The 27,700-nt window shown below is 37.9% G+C and overlaps 2 protein-coding genes across 3 annotated transcripts; both read right to left on the bottom strand.

Annotated features, from left to right (window-relative positions):
- Positions 1 to 1,564: 1,564 nt before the first annotated feature.
- Positions 1,565 to 8,597, bottom strand: LOC117331684 (endochitinase A-like). Its single transcript, XM_033890519.1, has 4 exons — positions 7,584 to 8,597; positions 3,885 to 4,086; positions 3,241 to 3,464; positions 1,565 to 3,022 (listed from the first exon to the last, which is right to left on the bottom strand). The coding sequence occupies exons 1-4, from the start codon at positions 7,627 to 7,629 to the stop codon at positions 2,592 to 2,594; spliced, it is 903 nt and encodes a 300-aa protein (XP_033746410.1). The 5' UTR covers positions 7,630 to 8,597; the 3' UTR covers positions 1,565 to 2,591.
- Positions 8,598 to 13,191: 4,594 nt separating this feature from the next.
- LOC117331683 (metalloproteinase inhibitor 3-like) lies at positions 13,192 to 25,788 on the bottom strand. Of its 2 annotated transcripts, none has more exons than XM_033890517.1 (7): positions 25,728 to 25,788; positions 23,051 to 23,152; positions 22,440 to 22,588; positions 21,160 to 21,269; positions 16,207 to 16,313; positions 15,466 to 15,587; positions 13,192 to 13,487 (listed from the first exon to the last, which is right to left on the bottom strand). In XM_033890517.1, exons 4-7 carry the CDS (start codon positions 21,255 to 21,257, stop codon positions 13,302 to 13,304), a joined length of 513 nt encoding a protein of 170 aa, XP_033746408.1. In that variant the 5' UTR covers positions 21,258 to 21,269; positions 22,440 to 22,588; positions 23,051 to 23,152; positions 25,728 to 25,788; the 3' UTR covers positions 13,192 to 13,301. The 2 variants fall into 2 exon arrangements, with proteins under 2 accessions (XP_033746408.1, XP_033746407.1); XM_033890516.1 differs by lacking the exon at positions 25,728 to 25,788 and adding an exon at positions 25,168 to 25,315 and having other exon boundaries at positions 13,229 to 13,487.
- Between the last annotated feature and the right edge of the window lie 1,912 nt (positions 25,789 to 27,700).

Here is a 27,700-nt window from a genome sequence, read left to right as displayed (position 1 = left end):
CCAAATATTGTGAAGATAGACATTTTGACAGTGCCATCCATTCTAAAGAATAAGCATTTTGAGAGTACCAAATATGGTAAAGATAAATATTTTGACACTACCAGACTTTGTAGCAAATGTCATAAATGTCTGTACAAGACCTCGTCTAGTTTAAGAGTACCAGAAATTAAAGCCAATTTCATTTTTGTCTGTGCCAGACATCGTATAGTTTACTGTGACACATAATGGTTGATGTTACTGTTCCATAGTGACATTGGTTGTACATCGTATAGTTTACTGTGACACATAATGGTTGATGTTACTGTTCCATAGTGACATTGGTTGTACATCGTATAGTTTACTGTGACACATAATGGTTGATGTTACTGTTCCATAGTGACATTGGTTGTACATCGTATAGTTTACTGTGACACATAATGGTTGATGTTACTGTTCCATAGTGACATTGGTTGTACATCGTATAGTTTACTGTGACACATAATGGTTGATGTTACTGTTCCATAGTGACATTGGTTGTGTCTACCTTCTAAACATCCATCATGCCAACACATGTGTTGTTTATAATACCTGTATACCTGTACTCGACATAGCAGTTTATCCCCGTTTCGGCTATAATTTAAGTTTTTCGCTTAATTGTTATAACATCGATTAAAATCTACCTAGGAGTGTATCATTGAGTGTGACCATAGCTGTATCCTGATCTTGTTGAAATATCACCTGGCTGTGTGGAATTTTCGATCGTTTTCCCCCATCGTACCTGGTCTACAAACAAAACAAGATATTAACTATGATAACATACGTTATACGGAGTTTAATCTATATGTTAAACATTAATTACGATTGTTACCTGTACTTACATACGTCTTCCATCTAATGAGCCAGGTATGCCGACATCATGTTACCTCAAATGTTCCCACACAGCCAGTAATTACCGTGACATGTTGCCCTCACATTATCCCAGTTCTCGGTTATATAGATATTGAATTCTTCAACTTAATTACACCTGGTGAATTTCAATAATGACTTTGTTAAGTAATACCTCTGATTTTACTGACACGCTTTTTACGTTATACAATTTCTTACACAATTGTATCAGTTGGGATCAAGTCTAAAAGCGTAATTACCACTTAACAGTTCAAATTTCGATACATATTTGTGACGTTTGTCGGGAAATGTCGAGCAATTACCACTTAACAGTTCGTATTTCGATACATATTTGTAATTTTTGTCAGAATATGTCGACAGCCTCTATTAGCCGACTATATTGATTGATTGTCTGTGTTGCAACTTTTGAAATGTTATTCCGGGTTGATATTTGGACGAAAGAACAATGGAAACAAGTTCCTGCCGATCTCAATTACAGGAGTCGAGACAGAGTCTGCGGTGTGAAAATCCCCGGTTCTATCACCTGACCAAAGACACAGGTGTTGACGCCGACATGAACCAGTGTCACAAGGGTTAAAGTAACACAACTATATTGGAAATGTGAGCAGTAGCCAAACCAAAAAGGACAAATTCGTTCCGATACATTCATCAATGAACATATTTGAAATAATTTAACGAGCTAAATGAATACTTTAATCTTTTGTACAATCATAGTAGCAAACAAATGATGTGTCGCTCAGAAATGTGCAAAAATGGCCAGATATTAAATCGTCCAAAATATAAAAAAAAAACAAAAATAAAAAAATAAAAAAATAAAAAAACCCACAAAGAGCGGTGCCATAAAACACTTATAAACTGCAATGTATATTAAATAGATGTATCCAATCAAAATTATGTATTGATAATAGACATTAATCATGAAAAAGGTAATACATCGAATCAGCAGTGAGTATTGTAACACAGATATATAATAAACAGTGGCTAAAGAAATCAACTTGTTATTTAAAGTACAATATCAGAGTTTAGATACAACTCATAGTTACTTCAAAACACAGCAATGTCTTTTCCAACCTCTCGGTAACTAAGACCAAAAATGTGCGCAGGTGCTTGATATAAACGCTCTACCATCAGCAGTGGTACAGAAGACTGCGTTCTTTATCTGCTTCTCATATCCTTCGGGTTCGATTATTTCCGGATGTTTTGTACAATTTGTATATTGCTATATAATGTTACTGTACCTAACTAAAGATTTCTATCACTCATGTATGTGTGAACATCTCCAGTTAATGGATGTTATCTGTCCACGTGCCCATCGGTACATGGTAGTAGAACGGAGGTCCCGTCTGTGGACACTTTGTGGCACCAAACTACAAAGCTCTGTTCTCGATAGATACACTTTTCCAAAGATGCTGTCATCTCTTTACAACCTTAACAATAAGGCTATAACGCTGTCAAGTTTTGTGTTAATGGAATTTGTATTCAAGATGAACTTCTTTATCAGTATAATCCACAATACACTGTGTAGGTGGTAATATTTGCGGGGAAGTTATTTTCGTAATATCAGCGGTCATTTTTTAATTATGCAGACAAAAGTGTTTTCTGATGGATATTTACAAGGCTTAGTTGCGCGAAATATAATACTCTCGGTCTAATTGGGACAACCGCAAAATATTAGTCCGGGAATTCTTTAACAACTTAACAGTACTTTATGGTACAATTTTCTTTGTCAGATTGACAAGGACTTTGCCACATCGTACAATGTTTCCCGCGTCCATCAGGATTATGCCACCAAACACCATCGTCAGGAGGATGATCCCCACGTAACCAACCGCAGCGGCAGAGGGACGAGGATCGGATGCACTCGTCTTTTTCCTGATAGATGACGACAAAGTCGACGTATCGACGAGCAGTTTCTTCCTCACCTCCTCTCGGAACTCCTCAACAGTTTGATTGTTCGTGGTATTGGTGTAGCAAGCACATGGGACGCAGTTTGGGGGTGTTGTTGTCGACATAGTTGTCGATGTCGATTGCGGCGTTGTTGTTGTCGTCGTCATCGTCGTCGTCGTTGTTGGATGCAGCGTTGTTGAGGTAGTAGTTGTTGTTGTGATTGTTGTAGGTTGTGGTGTTGTTGATGGTCCTGCACAAAATCGAAGAAAAGAGAAAAAAAATTGTATCTTAAATATTTTTGCCATCTTGTTACATTTTAATTTCTAATCATTATTTGTGACATCACGTTTTGAGATACTGCTTAAAACTGAAATTACTGTTCAAATTTAGAAATGTCCACACCATGCAGTACTTTTTCATACATGATATGCTGAAAACCTCCGCGGACAATACGGACATTAATCTTACCTGGCTTTGGACTATAGTCAGAACACATTGCCTTGTACGCCGTGTCACAGGCTTCGTCCCACCACGTCCCATCCAGGTTGAACGTGACGACACATTCAGCACTTACTGTGGATGGTTGGCCTGATTTCCACGGTGTGAAGGTCGGTTCTATGTTTGTGTCCCAGACATACACGACAGTTCCGTAAACACGATATCCTATGTAAAATTCCGGGGAAAATTGGTGCCTGAAGGACGTCAATAGATTACCAAACATTAGGATTATCATATCTATATCAAAATGTTCAGACAAGCTCCTATATACATAGCACGTGTGTTCTATTGCCTACAAGTAAGCGTCGATGATATAATTTTAGGTTTCAAGTTAAATCTATACAGTAACGAAAAAGTATAGACATCAAAACAGAAACCAACAAAATAGGACTTCATCTTGAAGTCTTTATTGCCGTCGATTAAGGTACAAGACTCATGTCTTAATGGATTTCAAAGGTGTATCTTAGCAGAAAATATTATCGGTTTGTTTCTGTTTTCTTAGAATAGCAAAGCCAGGAATCTTTGCATCGTAATTATTTCCGGACATATTTTATGGCTGCACGTCAAAACAATACAGAAATATAAAAGTATATGTATTGCGGTGAAGTACATACCCGGCGTTTGTCTTGAGACCGTTGACAGTGTCTAGGGCGCCCTGGTCAGGTATGTAAGCCAGATTTCCTCCTTCACTGACACATATATCCTGTGATAGCTGGGCCGTTTGTTCTGACAACACCAGCCAGTAACAGATAGTCAGACTCGAGTTGTAGGTGTAAGTCTCCCCGGTACATACCGCCACACAGGGACTGGGTAGACCTGAAACAACCATACAGGGTGCCAAATGGTAGCAGTAATACTGTGTAAAATATTAACACGGACGGGCTAGTGGTGAGTAAAACTGAAACAACCATACAGGGTGCCAAATGGTAACAGTAACACTGTCAAATATTAACACGGACGGGCTAGTGGTGAGTAAAACTGAAACAACCATACAGGGTGCCAAATGGTGACACTGTGTAAAATATTAACACGGACGGGCTAGTGGTGAGTAAAACTGAAACAACCATACAGGGTGCCAAATGGTAACACTGTGTAAAATATTAACACGGACGGGCTAGTGGTGAGTAAAACTGAAACAACCATACAGGGTGCCAAATGGTGACACTGTGTAAAATATTAACACGGACGGGCTAGTGGTGAGTAAAACTTGAACAACCATACAGGGTGCCAAATAGTAACAGTAATACTGTGTAAAATATTAACACAGACGGGCTAGTGGTGAGTGAAACTGAAACAACCATACAGGGTGCCAAATAGTAACAGTAATACTGTGTAAAATATTAACACGGACGGGCTAGTGGTGAGTAAAACTGAAACAACCATACAGGGTGCCAAATGGTAACACTGTGTAAAATATTAACACGGACGGGCTAGTGGTGAGTAAAACTGAAACAACCATACAGGGTGCCAAATGGTAACACTGTGTCAAATATTAACACAGACGGGCTAGTGGTGAATGAAACTGAAACAACCATACAGGGTGCCAAATGGTGACACTGTGTAAAATATTAACACGGACGGGCTAGTGGTGAGTGAAACTGGAACAACCATACAGGGTGCCAAATGGTAACAGTAACACTGTGTAAAATATTAACACGGACGGGCTAGTGGTGAGTGAAACTGGAACAACCATACAGGGTGCCAAATGGTAACAGTAACACTGTGTAAAATATTAACACGGACGGGCTAGTGGTGAGTAAAACTGAAACAACCATACAGGGTGCCAAATGGTGACACTGTGTAAAATATTAACACGGACAGACTAGTGGTGAGTGAAACTGGAACAACCATACAGGGTGCCAAATGGTAACAGTAACACTGTGTAAAATATTAACACGGACGGGCTAGTGGTGAGTAAAACTGAAACAACCATACAGGGTGCCAAATGGTGACACTGTGTAAAATATTAACACGGACAGACTAGTGGTGAGTGAAACTGGAACAACCATACAGGGTGCCAAATGGTAACAGTAACACTGTGTAAAATATTAACACGGACAGGCTAGTGGTGAGTGAAACTGAAACAACCATACAGGGTGCCAAATAGTAACAGTAACACTGTGTAAAATATTAACACAGACGGGCTAGTGGTGAGTAAAACTGAAACAACACTATCGTGCACGTGTATCAGTGTCAACTACACACAGAGAATTGGGTAGATCTAACTATTGGATGCACGAAAGACAGATATGAAAAAGTAGGATTATCACAAGATAGGATCGATATGAACTGGACCAAACACGCACTTCCAAGCAGAACAACAAGAGAAATATTCCCATATGATGATAGATTTTAAGCAAAAAATTGTTGTAAAACAAATAATGTTGATACATGAAAACCAGTGTATGTAGAGTGAATTGATTGACCACAGCATTATACCGATATAGGGATGATCCCGACAACGACCTCCATTAAAACGGTCTTGTGTGTTATAATGTAATGTTAATTATGTCGTGTACATTGGTATCATTATAAATATGGAGTGTTAAAACAACCACACAAGTTAAATTGCGTTGTGTAGCACCTTTCCAAAGACATTAAAAGCTAGATACATTAGAAGTAAAACCAATTAAACTGACAAATATACTGATAGAGAATGTGTTTTATATGTAAGTAACGTTTTCGCCTCTAACACATCTTGACTAAACAGTTTTTACAAATATTTTTTGAAGACTCACACAGATACTCTGCCTTGAAAGGAATAAAAATAAACTTATATAAGTGATATCCATACTTCCGCAAACCGATTGGTATTGGTAATGGATTTTTGTTTTATTTTTGTAGGTATCTAGAGTGATACTTTTCATCTTTCAATGTAGATATGTACATCTTATTGGATCAACACAAGTAGAAATGTTTACAAAGGTAATCTTTGACCAGTAAAGTGTGTGCCCGGTGTAAAACCTGCTGGAAACAATACCTTATTAATACCTATATAGTAGAACAACTTTTACTCAACCTCCATCAAAAACAAGAGCTAGGTGCCTGTGGATTTACTTGAAATATTAGAAATTAATTACATCCTTCAAAAATGTAAAAGAAGTTATGATTACAGGGGAAATGCAAAACGTACATTCTGAGCGTGTATGTTGGTTTTACAGATCAGGTCTTGTGAGATAAAAAAAAAAAAAAATAACAGAAAGATATCTCACCAGTTGATTTGATACATTCTACATGAATGGCAAACAGTCTTCAGCAAATAAGATAAGGTATATAATGCAAAGCATGTACATGTGCTTCCTATATCACATTGGCTTGTCACATAATACTCTGAAATGCGATTTTAATATTTCAATACCTGTACGCATCTTTACAAGTATTTAAGTTTGTAAATTGTTAACATAACATTAAATATCAATAACCATTCACCAATATAATGATAACTTAAACATTTAACAGTATTTTAGTCTTTAGTTTACATGATATACATATATATACGCGAATCTATCCGTGACATTACGTATGCAACACTGTTTATGTAACCATTGACAACATAGAGAATCTCTCTCACCTGATATTGTGTTTGTCGTCTCTGTAAACTACCTTGGTGCGATATCCTGATCATTGTCTCTTTTGTTTTGTTTTTAAATCGATTTAGCACATTGTCCTCAGAACTTTCCTCACTAACACAACGACGTGGAAGAGCTTTTCAAGAGGCACTTTAGACCTTGTATTTTTAATTTTCAATTATAAAGCAAATATATTTTCAAACAATGGTTACTAGTAATTTAAATGACAATATTATAGATATAACGAAAATTTGTATGGATTAATGATTAATTAATCATTTGCCATGCAAGATCCATAAGGTTTATTCGATAAAATTATTGTGTATCCATATTCGTATTAATATTTACATGTGTGTTTTGAACAAAGTAACCAAAAAGCGAAAATTCAGAAAGTTCAGATAGTGTATACGTTATTTTTAAGATATTATTTGAAACAATGGAATTGCGCTAAAAGTAGTACAATACAAAGAAACAGCAAACCGACAACTCCAGATATCATAGTGCATTAATATACTGCCACGTACAATAAATACTAGAAATGAAGAAGTCCCATCAACCAAAAATATTTGATGACATCTAGTGGAGCTCCGACAGATTCAATTGTCTCAATTTGAAGTTAAAGCCGTAAATAAGAAAAGCTCTAATTATTTTTCAATAAAATCTTAAATATTAAAACAAGCACGTTAATTGGGAATCTGATAAACGGGTATGGTCAAAAAGTTTTAAAAAGCAAACAAATCTTACCTGACAATAGAAAACATAGACTGATCAAACGTTTCAAGGTATCCATTAGAATTCATTTACTCCACACACTAAAATACTGCTATCCACCAGAGTTCACATACTGATGCCGTATCCATGTATATTTTGGCCGTTGTTATCGTATATTTTCCATATCAGGCGGACATTTGCTGTTCTAGGTCGTCAGAATCTTAGTATCCGTATCCATCGGACTGTTGATAATTTCAAGTATCTGTCTGACTGGGGTCCTTCAGAGTGTTGATAACTTTCAGTATGTGTCCGTCTTAGGTCCCTTTGACTGTAGATGACTTTCAGTATCTGTCCGTCAGACTGTTGATAACTTTCAGTATCTGTCCGTCAGACTGTTGATAACTTTCAGTATTTGTCCGTCTTAGGTCCCTTTGACTGTAGATCACTTTCAGTATCTGTCCGTCAGACTGTTGATAACTTTCAGTATCTGTCCGTCAGACTGTTGATAACTTTCAGTATCTGTCCGTCTTAGGTCCCTTTGACTGTAGATAACTTTCAGTATCTGTCCGTCAGACTGTTGATAACTTTCAGTATTTGTCCGTCTTGAGTCCGTCAGACTGTTGATAACTTTCAGTATTTGTCCGTCTTAGGTCCCTTTGACTGTAGATAACTTTCAGTATCTGTCCGTCAGACTGTTGATAACTTTCAGTATCTGTCCGTCTTACGTCCGTCAGACTGTAGATAACTTTCAGTATTTGTCCGTCTTAGGTCCGTCAGACTGTTAACTTAATATACTTGCCCTCCTGGGATCGGTCAGAGAGTTAGCAGCCTACAGTATGTGCGATGTGTTGTGGGTATCGTGTTCATGCCATGTCAGACAATGACCTCCTAGCCGGAGCATTGATCATTTCTATCCTTACAGAACGTTAAAATCTATTAAAAGTATCTGTTAACACAATGTCATATGAATAATGATGTGTACCACCTGTAATGAATGTGAAAACATATCGTTCATTAAAATAAAAACTTAAGCTTCGATGTCGAAGAATAAATAAAACGTGGTTCGATCAATACTGGAGAGCTGATTCTGCGTCCTGCATTTGGACATCCGACATCTGCTTTGGCGCCCTGTGTGGTGTATCATACTCATTATGTGATCTTATTGACCCATTTAATATCTAAGGATCTAGTTTCGAGTTCTGTGTGTTAGCACATGGTTTCACGTCTTGTATGATAACGTTAAATTTTACCGGCGTATGGTATCATCTGTTCTCAGTGGACACCCGTATGATACCCAGAATAGTAATGATAGTCCCGAAACATAAAACTAATGATTCCATTGCGAGGTGTTCTACAAAGACGTTTACTAACCAACAGGTTATATCTATCATGTGCCTCGTACAAAGAAAATTACTTTTATTGGACAGTCTACTGTTGTATGTAAACTCATTAAAGATGAAAAACTGCTATTAAGTATTGAATTATTAAATCGTCGTATTTATTATAAATTGTATTTATTCTCTCCCCTAAATGTATTTATTTATATAATAGAAGTATTATTCCTAAAAAAATTCCTGTGTTCTTCCTAAATATTTGAATTGTAATAGGATTATGCATGTTAAGTGAGTACCGAATAGACTAATTGTATGAACAGTAGAGAGGTAATTACGATTTATTTAGATAATAAAATTAACCATGATATATTCTTTTGTTGATCCCACCCGACCAAAATTGTCTCGATACATTAAAACTGTTTTCAAATTAATGCTAAACTGATATGAGTAGATATACTGTACCCATTCAAGAGATATGAATGTAGGGTAGAGATCGGCGTTGGAATTGAGAGGTAACCTTCAACGAATTATTTACTGAGCCATGTTATCAATTAAATAAAAATATGAGATATCATTCTAATCACACACCACGAGATAACGTCTTAACATTTAAATAGTCTTGTTTGCCTTATATTAACCTGTTATTTGTAAAGTATAATTCTTTAAACTTTTTCAACAGAACAAAAATAAAAGTTTCAGAAGTGGGGTACTAAAAGTAATTACAAAATGGTCGTTAATTCAAAATACATGACTAGAAATATAGCTTGATTATCTAGAGTTGAGTTAATACCAACATCAAAGATATACCAACAAAAACAAAGACATTATTTGACAAGATAAACCATGATGATCAAAGCGTGTATAAAAACAGGTTTCTCGCCATCACTAGGTCAGCCATTACACAATCGATATGTATAGTAAAAAGGATCAAAGCGGTCATTTTATTTCATTCGAATGTAGTAGTTATCTATTGTTATACAAAAAACATATACGACTTAGGATAATTGTGCCAGTAAATGGGCCAGAACCGTGCAAGGGTATACTGTGTCACAGCCACTAACGTTCTATATGTATTATCGACAAATGGTCAGTCTTTTAAACAATGCCACTGTCATACTTGAAGCAGTGTTAGGGAATCATCATGTTTACACAAATAATATTTATAGATAGTAGGGTCCACAATACTAAGTGCATGTATTGTGTTATTATTTCACTAATGGATATCGATACAATAGCAAGCTACAAAGTCGATGATTAGGTGGCCCTGTACTGTACTCATGATGGAATAATTGATAATACGTGCTTCAACAAAACAAATACCAAGGTTTGATAATGGGAAACTTTAACACATTATTTTCAATTACATTTCATGTGAAATAAAGGTGGTGGACTCTCAGATTTCGCGAATGATCAATTCTCTCATCAAAACTTTGCATTATTACATACACTTCTGGAAGTCAAGTTAGTGAAATAAAAACTTCGTGGTTGTATATATGAGTTAATCAATATGCTTAAATCGTGTGTTTATAATATACACGTAGTATTTAAGTAAATAATGATGAAATCAATCGTTTTGCCCACAAATGATGATGAAGATATGGTTCTGTAGCGTTTTGTATGTTAAAGCAACAAAATATAAACTGATTTACAAAGCTATCATTTAAATCAGCTCTCTCATTCAGGACGGATGACACATACTTTTTGGGGAACGAAGGGTTTCTAAACGAATATAAAAGTTTTTTATTTGATATTTTGTTTCTTTCCCCGCTAATTTTTGTGGGTTTTTTTTCCAGTTGTGCTGACGCAGATGCACATTTCACATACTTCTGTATCTCATCCCTTCCAACAATTTCACATCATACTTCACTCTAGCATTTAAAAGAACAATAATAAATGAACATCCGTCTTTAAAACACAACTCCTGTGTAACTCTCCTACTATGGTTGCTGTGTTTATAAAGAAATGAGGAAATAAGAGACTGATGGAACACAAAAAGGAAAACGTCATTTGATTCAAGATAGCATGGAGGTCAAAAACGGTTCTCCGGACTTTATCTGGTTCCTTTACTGGTTCAGTAATATTTTGTATTCATGATACAAAAGCAAGAACAAAAAAGTTTACATTTCACTGTTTCTAGGCGTTAACATATCAAAGATGTGTCAGACCGAAAGTATGGTTTTCAACACATTGTTGTCATACCGTATAATTTCATAACCAACGCGACCACACTCAGGGCATTGACTTAGATCAGTGAATAAATACATAACTTAAAACACTGTTAAATGGTGCACGAAGAATATCGTTAATATATTAATAAATAATTTACTTTCTAAAGCGTTTAATTTAACACTTTCTATATTAACAAAATAAAAAAGAGGAATGCATAGAGCATACTATGCAAAAAGGTGTTTAATGCATATGACTACTTTTATCCGTTTTTCTTTATTCAGTTATATGTTCAACCAAAATGACCATTTGACATATACTATAAACTTTGAAAGATAAGGCCAAGACTGATACTATGGGAACACGTTGTCCTTTTAGATGTAATTGAAAAATTTAAGCTTGCTTATTTAATTATCTCCCTTTCTCCATTCATAGATTTGAAATATGTTAATTTTTAAGAAATAATTATCTATGCCTATATGTTTGATGATAAAAATATTTGGTTTAATTGAAATTGTTAACGGTGAAGTAGAATTTCGAGTTGATTGAAATGAATATTTTTTGTTTTGTTTTTTCATGTTTCGCCCTAACATTATATATTTTCATTTGGCATCCCAGTCTCTCATTGCCTCAGTGTTAATCTGGGTTGGATTAATGAGCGTATAGATGCAGTCAAGATCATATGACGTGATTGTTACGTCAATTTGATCAACATCAGGGAAATGCTTCGCTATGGACTGCGGATGAATCAAACGCAGCGAGAATAATGATTGAAAACAGTTTCGTTAATATGACGTCATTTTGGCGCTATGTTGATCATCTTCACGGCAAGGCATGGGTTATATTGATTGCTATTCGTCACCCAGATTGCATTCATATCGGCAATAAATACAATCTTACATCTTATGTTGTTAAATAAACCACTTCCCAATTTGTGTTGTGATCTGTTTTCATCAAGGTTATCTCTACGTTTAGAGATATTTCTACAGGTCACTGACTGAACACTACTCAAAGGTCAGTAGGCTACAAACCTCGTCTTCTAACAAACCACATAGCTAAGTATTTAAATTGCTCAGTATTTTTTTCTGGTGACATGAGCTAGAAATCCAACATTGAAAATGATGAAATCCGTTGAATTTTGGCTATGATACCTCCCGTACCGAAATTGTACACACCTTTCTATCTACAATGAACGTATTTGTCATGTTTCATTTTTATGTGTGCCTTTTTTTGTTTTGTTTGCAAATCATTGACAGCATTTTGTTAACACTGCTGGTGGACTCAAGTCCCCGAGGTTTACCGTGTCTCTGTGTGGACGACGTCGTTTTAATTCATTTCCATAGTGATACGATTCAGAACATACAAATGTAATAGGCGCTCTTTAGAAATACGATATTTAAAATGACGAAATGTATCGAAGTAAGGGTTCATTGTACCTTCTCTTTTAGAAATATTTCTTTTGACTAATTTTAGTTCCTTCCGTCGACTGCTAGGTATGATAATTTGATATACAATCACAGTGTTTACGTCAGAGAGATATCAATTATCAACAGTCCGCCAATGGAAACCGTTTTACAACAAAGACACGGCACGATCATTACACATGTCCTTAACTAAGGGTTTAAGAAGTTTATTCTTTCGAAACAAAACCAACAATTCTTGAGAGACATGACAACAAAACAAAAGAAATGTAATCACGGATGTTCAAAAACAATAAGATGAAATTTTCAACGTTTAATTTCAAATGTAAATGGTAATTTCCCCCTCGTCCCATGTGATTTATGTGATAGGATTCGTGTGTTAGGGTATGATTCGTTTGTGTGTGTGTGTTCGTGTATGTATGGGTATTTGAGAGGGTGTGTGAGGGGGGGGGGGGGGGGGGGGGGGGGGGGGGATGTGAGGCTGTGTGTGTGATGGTATGTGAGAGGGTGTATGGGAGGGGGATGGAGTGTGTGTGTGTGTGTGAGTGTGTGTGTGTAGGTGTGTGTGTGTGTGTGTTTGTGGGTGTGTGTGTGTGTGTGTGTGTATGAGGGTATGTGAGAGAGTGTTGGAGGGGAAAGAGGGTGGGTATGTGAGGGTGTGTGTATGTGAGGGTGTGTGTATGTGAGGGTATGTGAGAGGGTGTGTGTTAGTTTTTTTATCCGTAGATGTTGGATATGTACAAACGATTACGGCCTGTAATTGGAATGCAATACTTTATTTTACGCTATTCAAGTGATTTCCATACATCTTCTATATCCAGTATGTCATATCATGCGTTAGTTAATCCACGTAAGCAGTTCCTTCGCATCCCGTTGCGTCGCCATGCGCATCCTATGTCCGGTCTTTCTGTACAGAATCCGAATTGTCGGTCGCATTCGTTACTGGACATCCACAGGCACGTGTTGTTTTGGTTACCGAGGGAATCACAGTGTTGGTCACCATAGCAAGTTTGTATCTGGAATATAAGTGGCCGATCATTTGAAGTCAATATCAATAGGGTACTACGGCTGGTATTGATTAACGAGGTGATTTGATTTTTTTTTTCAAATTTAACAACCTACCCTCTGTACGAGTTGCATTCTTATGATGTGTGTGAAGGTGTGCGTGTGTGTGTGAGGGTGATGATGTATGTGTGTGATGGTGATGATGTATGTGTGTGCGTTCTTGATGGTGTGTGTACGCGTGTAAGGTTGTGTGTGAGGGAGAGTGTATGTGTATATGTCTGTGACAGAACACAATACCTTCCTCACAGCAGTGAACGCTCAACCTCGGACCAAAAGTTTCGAATTTTCGTGGGAGGTATTAGGATGGAGAAATGATAGTAAAATAATACACGACGTTTGTCATAGTTGATTGTGGGGAAGAGAAAAGTTAAAAGTTGAAGTCATGCTTTTGTAGTATAAGTTACATGATATGTTGCCTTCTATTCCAGACATCAGTTGTAGACGACTTACAAAAAAAATGTACCTTGTTAGGAGATACAGATCATATTGAAGACTAGTATTACCTAGCCAGGAGATACAGATCCTGTTGAAGACCACTATTCCCAGACATCAGTTGTAGACGACTTACCTTGCCAGGAGATACAGATCATGTTGAAGACTTGCCAGGAGATCTTGTCCTAGCCTTATACTTCCCAGACATTCAATAATGGACTAGTTACATTACGAAGAGAAATAGATCCTGATTCAGACTATCATTCCCATGGCATAAGTTATAGACAACTTACCTTGATAGGATATGAATATATCCCATTCATGCCCACTATTCCCAGTCATCAGTAGCGGACCATTTACATTTGTGCTTTGATTGGAGATATATATCTGTCTGTAGTCTACTATCCCAGACATCAGTTACGGACGACTGACCTTGCTAGGAGATATAGATCTGTCTGTAGTCTACTATCCCAGACATCAGTTACGGACGACTGATCTTGCTAGGCGATATAGATATGTCTGTAGTCTACTATCCCAGACATCAGTTACGGATGACTGACCTTGCTAGGCGATATAGATCTGTCTGTAGTCTACTATTCCAGACATCAGTTACGGATGACTGACCTTGCTAGGCGATATAGATCTGTCTGTAGTCTACTATTCCAGACATCAGTTACGGACGACTGATCTTGCTTAAGAAATAATTAACGATGATTCGTGTATTGTTGCAGGATATACAACGAGGACTCGGATATTTTGCAATTAAATTAATATCGAAGGCCGCAGGCCTGAGTTATTAATTAAGATTGCAAAATATCCGAGTCCGAGTTGTATATCCTGCAACAATACACGAGTCAAAGTTGATTATTTCTATTCTACCATGTACTGTTTAGTTCTGAGATCGACCTCTTTCTAATAGAATAACAGCAAAGAAACCCCGAGAAAACCTTGTAATTTATTTCTTGAGTATTGCATTATTTGTTGATGAAATATACAGGCAATACAGTACTACGATCTAAAGCATCTATCATATGGCATTGATTTTGAAAATTAAAAAAAAAAAAAAAAAAAAAAATAGGGGGCCTCCATAGGATTCGAACTCGCGTCGTGATAAAAATGTACTGAAAGACTAACCCATTAGCCCACTCGGCTATAGTAACCTTTTATGAAACGGGTGAATTTTAGTTATATAAAATTGTAACAGCCGTGACTCACGAGCGTGCATTATTGGCACGAGCGTGTATTATTGGAAAATAATACATGGTTTTAAACCAATCAAAACTGGCGTTGCATAGCAAACATGGTAGAATAGGCGATATAGATCTGTCTGTAGTTTACTATTCCAGACATCAGTTACGGACGACTGATCTTGCTAGGCGATATAGATCTGTCTGTAGTCTACTATTCCAGACATCAGTTACGGATGACTGACCTTGCTAGGAGATATAGATCCTGCTGTAAGTCTACTATTCTAGACATCAGTAATGGACGACTTACCTTGCAGTTACATCCCCTACGGTACTTGAACCGTAATCCCCTAATCATATGTTCAGTGAGGTCCTCATTTCTTGTTGTCCAGTCACACTGGCCGAAGTACATCTTGCCGTCATACACATATCCTATATAGACAAAGGAGATACCAAACTGACATGTATTCATAATTACCACTGCTTCTGAATCGATAACCTAAATGTAGGCAAGTCTGTATATTTAACAATAACTTGAATGAAGAGTATATATATAATCAGATAATCTATTTCATAAAATACTAAGGTTTGTAGCTGACTTTTGGAATACTGAGCTTAAAACCCATGAAATATGAGAAAATGAACTAAAGATATGTTCACACAGAAAAAAGGGCATCTTATTATGATCTAAGTTTATACCTGGATGTTTTCTAATTTGACAATCAATGGTTGTTTAGACCTATTTAGAGTTTTTAGTCGTCTCCAGTCACTGAGGAGTCCTAGAAGGACGAACCAGAGGTACGATGTAGTTTACTTCCTGTTTGGCTCTATTGGTTATACATGGTGCCTTCCATGTCTGTTGTATCATTCCTTAGTGTTGGTATATCTTCTAACTTGACAACTGTTGATGGTAGCACAGACTTTTGATTGGACAGTAGCTGGTGAGTGAATATACGAATTCAGCGCATACATACTTATCTCTATACAATATGTACATGGTGGTTTGTATCAATATTGGTATTTCAATAATATATAATACAGAATTTCTTACCCATTACGACATACGAGTTGCCAACCTCCAGGTCCTGTCTGCAAGGACGCTTCTGATCCTCCAGTAAACAGGTAGATTTGGTCAGATATATTGGACTCATCAGACCACTTAAAATACAAACCAAGTCAATGTTTTTATTCTTGATAGAGTACATAAAAAGCATGGCATACAAAAATGCTGAATCGACAAAACAAGGACATAATCCGGTATGAAAAATAATATACAGATTGGCATGGAGGTCATTGTAGAATACAAAGGGAATATGTCCGAAAGAGTATGCATCTTCTCATGAGGCCTCTGGTTACTTAATATGTCGGACTTCATCCTTTGTGGTTTGTTTGTTTGGTAGTATATGCCAAGCATGTTAATAACTATTCAACGTTGCTTCAAGTCTGATACCAACTCCTGTCCGTTCACAGGAGTATACTTATCTACATTATCCATGTATACTATAATTCTGATCCCAACGTCTACCCTTACACAGAAGTATAATGATCTACATTACCTACACATACTACAGATCTGGTCCCAACGTCTACCCTTACACAGGAGTATAATGATCTACATTACCTACACATACTACAGATCTGATCCCAACGTCTACCCTTACACAGGAGTATAATGATCTACATTACCTACACATACTACAGATCTGATCCCAACGTCTACCCTTACACAGGAGTATAATGATCTACATTACCTACACATACTACAGATCTGATCCCAACGTCTACCCTTACACAGGAGTATAATGATCTACATTACCTACACATACTACAGATCTGATCCCAACGTCTACCCTTACACAGGAGTATAATGATCTACATTACCTACACATACTACAGATCTGATCCCAACGTCTACCCTTACACAGGAGTATAATGATCTACATTACCTACACATACTACAGATCTGATCCCAACGTCTACCCTTACACAGGAGTATAATGATCTACATTACCTACACATACTACAGATCTGATCCCAACGTCTACCCTTACACAGGAGTATAATGATCTACATTACCTACACATACTACAGATCTGATCCCAACGTCTACCCTTACACAGGAGTATAATGATCTACATTACCTACACATACTACAGATCTGATCCCAACGTCTACCCTTACACAGGAGTATAATGATCTACATACCTACACATACTACAGATCTGATCCCAACGTCTACCCTTACACAGGAGTATAATGATCTACAGATCTGATCACAACGTCTACCCTTACACAGGAGTGTAATGATCTACATTACCTACACATACTACAGATCTGATCCCAACGTCTACCCTTACACAGGAGTATGATGATCTACATTACCTACACATACTACAGATCTGATCACAACGTCTACCCTTACACAGGAGTATAATGATCTACATTACCTACACATACTACAGATCTGATCACAACGTCTACCCTTACACAGGAGTATAATGATCTACATTACCTACACATACTACAGATCTGATCACAACGTCTACCCTTACACAGGAGTATAATGATCTACATTACCTACACATACTACAGATCTGATCCCAACGTCTACCCTTACACAGGAGTATGATGATCTACATTACCTACACATACTACAGATCTGATCCCAACGTCTACCCTTACACAGGAGTATAATGATCTACATTACCTACACATACTACAGATCTGATCCCAACGTCTACCCTTACACAGGAGTATAATGATCTACATTACCTACACATACTACAGATCTGATCACAACGTCTACCCTTACACAGGAGTATAATGATCTACATTACCTACACATACTACAGATCTGATCACAACGTCTACCCTTACACAGGAGTATAATGATCTACATTACCTACACATACTACAGATCTGATCACAACGTCTACCCTTACACAGGAGTATAATGATCTACATTACCTACACATACTACAGATCTGATCCCAACGTCTACCCTTACACAGGAGTATAATGATCTACATTACCTACACATACTACAGATCTGATCCCAACGTCTACCCTTACACAGGAGTATAATGATCTACATTACCTACACATACTACAGATCTGATCCCAACGTCTACCCTTACACAGGAGTATAATGATCTACATTACCTACACATACTACAGATCTGATCACAACGTCTACCCTTACACAGGAGTATAATGATCTACATTACCTACACATACTACAGATCTGATCCCAACGTCTACCCTTACACAGAAGTATAATGATCTACATTACCTACACATACTACAGATCTGATCACAACGTCTACCCTTACACAGGAGTATAATGATCTACATTACCTACACATACTACAGATCTGATCCCAACGTCTACCCTTACACAGGAGTATAATGATCTACATTACCTACACATACTACAGATCTGATCACAACGTCTACCCTTACACAGGAGTATAATGATCTACATTACCTACACATACTACAGATCTGATCACAACGTCTACCCTTACACAGGAGTATAATGATCTACATTACCTACACATACTACAGATCTGATCCCAACGTCTACCCTTACACAGGAGTATAATGATCTACATTACCTACACATACTACAGATCTGATCCCAACGTCTACCCTTACACAGGAGTATAATGATCTACATTACCTACACATACTACAGATCTGATCCCAACGTCTACCCTTACACAGGAGTATAATGATCTACATTACCTACACATACTACAGATCTTGATCCCAACGTCTACCCTTACACAGGAGTATAATGATCTACATTACCTACACATACTACAGATCTGATCACAACGTCTACCCTTACACAGGAGTATAATGATCTACATTACCTACACATACTACAGATCTGATCACAACGTCTACCCTTACACAGGAGTATAATGATCTACATTACCTACACATACTACAGATCTGGTCCCAACGTCTACCCTTACACAGGAGTGTAATGATCTACATTACCTACACATACTACAGATCTGATCCCAACGTCTACCCTTACACAGGAGTATAATGATCTACATTACCTACACATACTACAGATCTGGTCCCAACGTCTACCCTTACACAGGAGTATAATGATCTACATTACCTACAATACTACAGATCTGATCCAACGTCTACCTTACACAGGAGTAATGATCTACATTACTACACATACTACAAGATCTGATCCCAACGTCTACCCTTACACAGGAGTATAATGATCTACATTACCTACACATACTACAGATCTGATCACAACGTCTACCCTTACACAGGAGTATAATGATCTACATTACCTACACATACTACAGATCTGGTCCCAACGTCTACCCTTACACAGGAGTATAATGATCTACATTACCTACACATACTACAGATCTGATCCCAACGTCTACCCTTACACAGGAGTATAATGATCTACATTACCTACACATACTACAGATCTGATCCCAACGTCTACCCTTACACAGGAGTATAATGATCTACATTACCTACACATACTACAGATCTGATCCCAACGTCTACCCTTACACAGGAGTATAATGATCTACATTACCTACACATACTACAGATCTGATCACAACGTCTACCCTTACACAGGAGTATAATGATCTACATTACCTACACATACTACAGATCTGATCCCAACGTCTACCCTTACACAGGAAGTATAATGATCTACATTACCTACACATACTACAGATCTGATCACAACGTCTACCCTTACACAGGAGTGTAATGATCTACATTACCTACACATACTACAGATCTGATCCCAACGTCTACCCTTACACAGGAGTATAATGATCTACATTACCTACACATACTACAGATCTGATCACAACGTCTACCCTTACACAGGAGTATAATGATCTACATTACCTACACATACTACAGATCTGATCACAACGTCTACCCTTACACAGGAGTATAATGATCTACATTACCTACACATACTACAGATCTGATCCCAACGTCTACCCTTACACAGGAGTATAATGATCTACATTACCTACACATACTACAGATCTGATCCCAACGTCTACCCTTACACAGGAGTATAATGATCTACATTACCTACACATACTACAGATCTGATCCCAACGTCTACCCTTACACAGGAGTATAATGATCTACATTACCTACACATACTACAGATCTGATCCCAACGTCTACCCTTACACAGGAGTATAATGATCTACATTACCTACACATACTACAGATCTGATCCCAACGTCTACCCTTACACAGGAGTATAATGATCTACATTACCTACACATACTACAGATCTGATCACAACGTCTACCCTTACACAGGAGTATAATGATCTACATTACCTACACATACTACAGATCTGGTCCCAACGTCTACCCTTACACAGGAGTATAATGATCTACATTACCTACACATACTACAGATCTGATCCCAACATCTACCCTTACACAGGAGTATAATGATCTACATTACCTACACATACTACAGATCTGGTCCCAACGTCTACCCTTACACAGGAGTATAATGATCTACATTACTTACACATACTACAGATCTGATCCCAACGTCTACCCTTACACAGGAGTATAATGATCTACATTACCTACACATACTACAGATCTGATCACAACGTCTACCCTTACACAGGAGTATAATGATCTACATTACCTACACATACTACAGATCTGATCCCAACGTCTACCCTTACACAGGAGTATAATGATCTACATTACCTACACATACTACAGATCTGATCCCAACGTCTACCCTTACACAGGAGTATAATGATCTACATTACCTACACATACTACAGATCTGATCCCAACGTCTACCCTTACACAGGAGTATAATGATCTACATTACCTACACATACTACAGATCTGATCCCAACGTCTACCCTTACACAGGAGTATAATGATCTACATTAACCATGTATACTATATTAGCGTTATTTTAGAGATCTTTGTGACGAACTGACCTTGAACACAAAGCTGATATCGACGGTGTACTTGACCTCCAAGGGAAATTGATGGCGAGGAAGTGAATTTCCGTATATTTCCTCCATTTCAATGACATTCACGCTCAACACTGTTAATGAAGTAAGTTCATGTTTAAGTTATAACATCAAACCAACAAATAATTGACAGTTATGAGACATATATCGGCTGTAGGACGTTTTCTGACGGTTTTATCAAATGGCAATTCTCAGTATAATATCGGAGTTTGTCTCTTACATGTATATCACATTCTAAGTACTGATGTTTTATTGGACGTTGCCCCCCTTTTTTTCAAAGCGCGAGAAAGACACTTTAATTCTTAAATGAGAGAACATTATATACCTTTTCGGCAATAATACCGACGTGTTAACGAAATCATAATTCTGACTCAAAATCGATAAAACGAGGATGAAATATGAACAAAACATGAATTTACATTGAAGACCATGGAGTCCCTTAGACACCCACCCATGGAGTCCCTTAGACACCCACCCATAGAGACCCTTATATACCCACCCATGGAGACCCTTGGACACCTACCCATGGAGACCCCTGGACACCCACACATGGAGACACTTGGACACCCACCCATGGAGTCCCTTGGTCATCCATCCATAGAGACCCTTAGATACCCACCCATGGATACCCTTGGACACCCACCCATGGAGTTCCTTGGTCACCCACCCATGGAGTCCCTTGGTCACCCACCCATGGAGTCCCTTGGTCACCCACCCATGGAGACCCTTGGTCACCAAACCATGGATACCCTTGGTCACCAAACCATGGATACCCCTGGACGCCCACCCATGGAGACCCTTGGACACCCACCCATGGATACCCTTGGACGCCCACCCATGGAGACCCTTGGACGCCCACCCATGGAAACCCTTGGACACCCACCCATGGATACCCTTGGACACCTATTTATGGAGATCCTTGGTCACCCAACCATGGATACCCTTGGACGCCAACCCATGGAGACCCTTGGACACCTACCTATGGAGACCCATGGACACCCACGCATGGCGACACTTGGACACCCACACATGGTGACCCTTGGACACCCACACATGGTGACCCTTGGACACCCACACATGGTGACCCTTGGACACCCACCCATGGAGACCCTTGGACACCCACCCATGGAGTTCCTTGGATACCCACACATGGTGACCCTTGGACACCCACACATGGTGACCCTTGGACACCCACCCATGGAGTTCCTTGGACACCCACACATGGTGACCCTTGAATGACATACCGAAATCGGCAACGCAGAAGTTTTCCTGTGGGTGTCTTAGTCCGCAGAGACAGGCTTGTGACATCCGTGCCACGGTCAAGATCGCCATCAAAGCCAAAGTCATTCGCACAACTGCCATGGTTCTGTCCGGGTATGTTTCTCCTTTTATCCTAGACACATTTTATATAACTTTTAACAATGCTAAGTTATGGACGCTTATCTATAACAAACGTGTACGGTTCATAGCTGTATCGGTGAGATGTATATCAGATTTTTGCAATATGAGGACCTGTATACATATCAAAATGATTTGTAACGTCACAATAAATTTGTACTTAATGGTGATATGACAGTGACAACATAATTTGTAGTATCTACTTTTTGAAATGATACGTTTAATTACTTGTAAGATTTAGTATTTTTTTAAATGCTTATTATTGAGTTTTAATATATAACAGAAAATGTAGCGTTCCATCATGTCAGGATTACAAAGTGGTCATTGAACCTTGTTTTGTATATTGCGTCGTAACGTGTGGTGTAAACGGGAATTAATAGAAAGCTATTGATAATATTGATGATAAGAAATGTTATTATCGTCCGTATTATATAGGCTTGTATAAACCGAGACTTACCCACACAACCAGTCGAGTTGTAGCCGGAGGCTGGAGTGTTTGTTTATGTTGGGGTAATGCTGTGTATTTAAAGATGTATGTCGACTTCCTCCGGAAGTGTGGCTGAGGATAGGAGAGAAATGGAAGCCCAGTCGTGAGAATACAAAACCAGAAGATCACAATTTATATTACAGAAATGAAAACAAAAACAACAACAACAACAACAACAAACAAACAAACAAAAACAACACAGGTAAAATGTTAAATAGTAGCATGCCTCAACGTCTATACCTCAGAATAATATTCAAAAGAACGTCAATGCATAAGTATAAGAGATACGCAATGAATAGATAAGCACATAGTAACAGAAAAAAGTTAATGGTTTGTACTAGATAACCTTGAAAGGTAACACAAAGATAAATAAGAATACATAGTACGTGGTAAAAATAGAAAACTAATATCAGTGTCCCTGCATGACAGTGTAATGTATACATTAGTCGAAAACAATTGGGTGTATATTAAGGAAACCATGAGAATACTGACATTAAAACAATGTCGTAATTCAGAATCAAAATCGCCAAAATAAGGACAAAATACAAACAGAAATAGCGCGGACACCATTGAGACATAATACTAAGAACAGGTGTTCCGGAGGAGAAAGCGTCGACCGCAAGAGAGCCATAGTTTGTTCCCGTGGTAAACTATTGATGTGTTGGTAGATCCTATCACTGTAGTATACTTTGAAATATCATGTGATATATCGTGTATGTTCTGCATTTCTTTTTTTAGCGTTATAAAAAATGATATCTATGGTGTTATTTATACTGAAATTGTACTTACATTCGAAACTTAATATGTATGGAATACTTGGATATGACATAAGTATAATTATATTCCAAGTCATGCGAGTTGGGAACTTAATCTTTGGTTTTTATACTTTTTTTCGAACCGGCTTTAATATCATAACTCGAATATATAAGGACACTACATACTCTGTTACATTAGCCGCTTGCCTCGATGGCTACAATGTGACCAGTAAAGACAGCTTAAAGCTATTCAAACTTCCAAAATGTTCCATTTCTAAACCAAAACATATGTCCCAGGTGGTTGATATTCAAGGATTTCATGTTGAATAGTGATGGAGAAATCAACAACCCAATGTTTAAAAGACATTAATGTTGACGAAGATCACGTGAAGGTCTACATCATGATCACAAATTGAAATAGTTTAATTCCTCTCGAACATGAAGTTCTACGTCTTCGATGTTTATGATGTGTCTACTGGTTCTAATGCCACCACCATAGTTATCGTATTCAGAATATACCTTAACCCGGATTTGACCTAGATTTGTATGGTGGGTGTCGCCGTGACCTATATTTGTATGGTGGGTGTCGTCGTGACCTATATTTCTATGGTGGGTGTCGTCGTGACCTAGATTTGTGTGGTGGTTGTCGTCGTGACCTAGATTTGTATGGTAGGTGTCGTCGTGACCTAGATTTGTATGGTGGGTGTCGTTAATGAAGCAAAAGACGCTCACTCTATCGGAACACCTGGTCTTTTTCTCCTTTATTGTTCAGGGTTTCTATGCATATCTATATTTTTCAAAATCTTCCTTTCAACGCCCACGTTTTGTCGATTTTAATTTAGAATTACAGTTTTGTTTCAATGTCGATATGTTGTTTTGAAATGAAGTTGTCATGATTGATGATGATTATATGATTTATTTGTTGGCGATTATAGAGCATATTGTTATGTCTGCAACCAATGTTTAACATAAATCACAGTATCAAAAACAAAAGACAATGCAGTGTCTATTCTCCATAGAAAACACTATCACAGGTAGAAAACAAGCGACATTGACGGTATTTATGCAGCGTAGATTTAGTGTTGTCTGGTAGAAACCCCTGGCTTTGGTGCTGGATCTGCATGAAACATCTCTCCTGAACCTTAATTTTGATCAGACTCTTAATTAATAAGGAATTACCAACTGTTACATTTACATTCGTGTATGGATGCTGGCATGTTTTAATGAGAGAAGCAAATGCAAAAGTTTGAGTATTCGTAGCGCATTCCAGGATAAACCAATAATCTTCTATAAAGGTGATAACAATTTGAATCGTTCGGACGAGCTCAGCACCAACATAATAACTGCATATCACTGCTTCCATACAACTCGTTCATCTTGAAGACAGCTGTGATATAATGTGTAGGAGGCCAGGCGTGTGTTTGGTGGACGATGATGTTGCCATATTTCCGGTAATTGTTGTATGTTGGTCAGAATCGGGTCAAACTGTAAACCTCCTCTCTTCCGGTGTTATTTATGTAGCCAGTATCTTAGGAAAACGAGACACGACATTGTCATCGCCTTAATTAAAGATTTATTTCTGAGAATGTGCATCCCATGGTTGAATGACTAGTTGGATGTTTGTGTCCACCGACACAAGAACATGCGTGTATAAGTTTATAGTACTCGTGTACTGTAAAATAATTCTCACGGGAATAGTAAGATTTCCGTTGCCCCACCTCAGATAGTGAGAGTAAACACTTAACTACCCTATATGTCGAATACATGCTGACCGATCAATCACCATAACCCCCACACAAACAAATTTCTTAAAATATTGAGGGAAAAAACGTAAAAATTCACGATGTCATTTGAAAACACGTATGTTGACTACACTCCCAGCTGACACTTACCACCTCTTACTGTGGGAACCTGACTACGTTGTATGTGTGTTGACGCTGTGGTAGGACTTTCCTGTGCTATTTTACGCATCACATTGCGTCATTGAAGGGTGTGTTAATGGCAACATCGCCAAATGTTTTCACACAATGACGTATATATAGGTTACATTATGCTCATTTACGTAATCTAAATCGTGTCAAGTAAAGACAGGCATTGGTTTCATGATGCCGATAGCACTTCAATCGATACCTGGTCATTTAAGTTTTGTGTCTTCATAATTTGCAGTTTAGTTTTGATTTAAATTAAACCGAAATTCTTTTTATCCTAGTGTGACATTCGTTGACAATTGATTTCTACTATCATATTTCGTGTGTTGTAAATTATACATAAACAACACATTAATTTTTGACAATAGATCAACAAACACTTTGGTTATCACAGTTTTATGTTCAGAAACCAAAAACGACGGGGTTGTTTATTAATAAAACGCCACAAACTTACTTTCAGATGCCTCCAGCCAACTTACATTGTAGTATGATGTTAATGAACGTATCACTATCAAACAAGCGTATCGTTACTCCAGCATCTGTTGTATCGCGACTTTCAGAGTTAATTTGTTGTGTCTAAAGATATACTACCTACATAATTAATGATTTAATCGTGATTTTGTCAATCTGGATAGGTGATGAATTAAGTTAGTTCTGAGGACTGCGAAGCATTGCGTGTTCGATCTGATCCCATGAGACAGACCGAAGACATAGTTAGTCCTTAGGTTTCGTTAATATTTGGAGCTTTTGTTAGCTAGTCAACAATTAGTCACTAGATTGTGGAAATTGATACTGGAATCTCTTATCTAGTCAGTATCATTTGTAAGTTGTCTCAAATGCTTACTACAGTATTCTTACCGCGGCGAAATCATACTACCCAAAATGTCATAGTAGAAAACAGTTCACACGCATATATGCAATGTTGATGACCTGCATCCGTGGTCCGCCCGTAGTCCGTCCGTGGTCCGCGTGTAGTCCGTCCGTGGTCCGCCCGTAGTTCTCCGTGGTCCGTCCGTGGTCCGCCTGTGGTCCGCCCGTGGTCCGTCCGTGCTCCGTCCTTGGTCTGTCCGTGGTGTGCCCGCAGTCCGTCCTTGGTCCGTAGTCAGTCCGTCGTTCGTCGTCAGTCCTTAAACAATTTATGTTATCGTTCTTTCTTGAGATATAGTTATAAGACTCTTTCATATGTGTATATGTAGGATAGGGACATTCCACCCGAGGGGTCACAAAATGTGGTGAAACCCGAGGCTTGCCGAGGGTTTTACCACATTTTGTGATCCCGAGGGTGGAATATCCCTATCCTACATACATACATAATGAAAGAGTCTTTTTCTCTCATATCATTACCGAATTTCTGGCGAAAGTGTCCCTCAGCCATCCATTTTCTTCAATTTTTTAATTTCTTTATTTGACGTTTTTACTAAATATACTTGTGATATTCTGAAAGATCATACCCTATTTTTAGCAAACAGTGTTTGCACACAAATTTCATTCATTTTGTGGTTAAGTGATGAACGAATGAACAATTCGCCGATAAAAATTACCGTAACTTGACCGACTTTTACGTGGCCGTGATCAAATTGTCAACATCCGAGAAAAAGAAGTTCTATCAACAATACTGAAAGCCAACGCTGAAATGAGTTTCCCAACTTCACATATAATTTGATTTGCACCTCGACATATTTAATCATTTCACAGAACACACTGTACTTTTAAATGTCAAGTCAATTTTTTTTTTATAAAATACTACGTCACTGCATGACGTCACGACTGTCATTGGAATTCCATTCATAGTTCAATGAGAGTGATGTCGATCTCGATCGCCATGACGCGGCGATGTTTCGTGGCTGGTAATTTTAAATTCACTGTGATTTTGGCAACTTCGTGTGTGAACCAGCGAACAGTGACTCTATACGAGTATTCGATCTTTTCTGTGACAT

The sequence above is a fragment of the Pecten maximus genome, chromosome 7 (assembly GCF_902652985.1).
Source record: "Pecten maximus chromosome 7, xPecMax1.1, whole genome shotgun sequence".
NCBI lineage: Eukaryota > Metazoa > Mollusca > Bivalvia > Pectinida > Pectinidae > Pecten > Pecten maximus.
The sequence above is the reverse complement of the archived record's forward strand: the minus strand, read 5'-3'. Positions and strand labels throughout refer to the sequence as shown.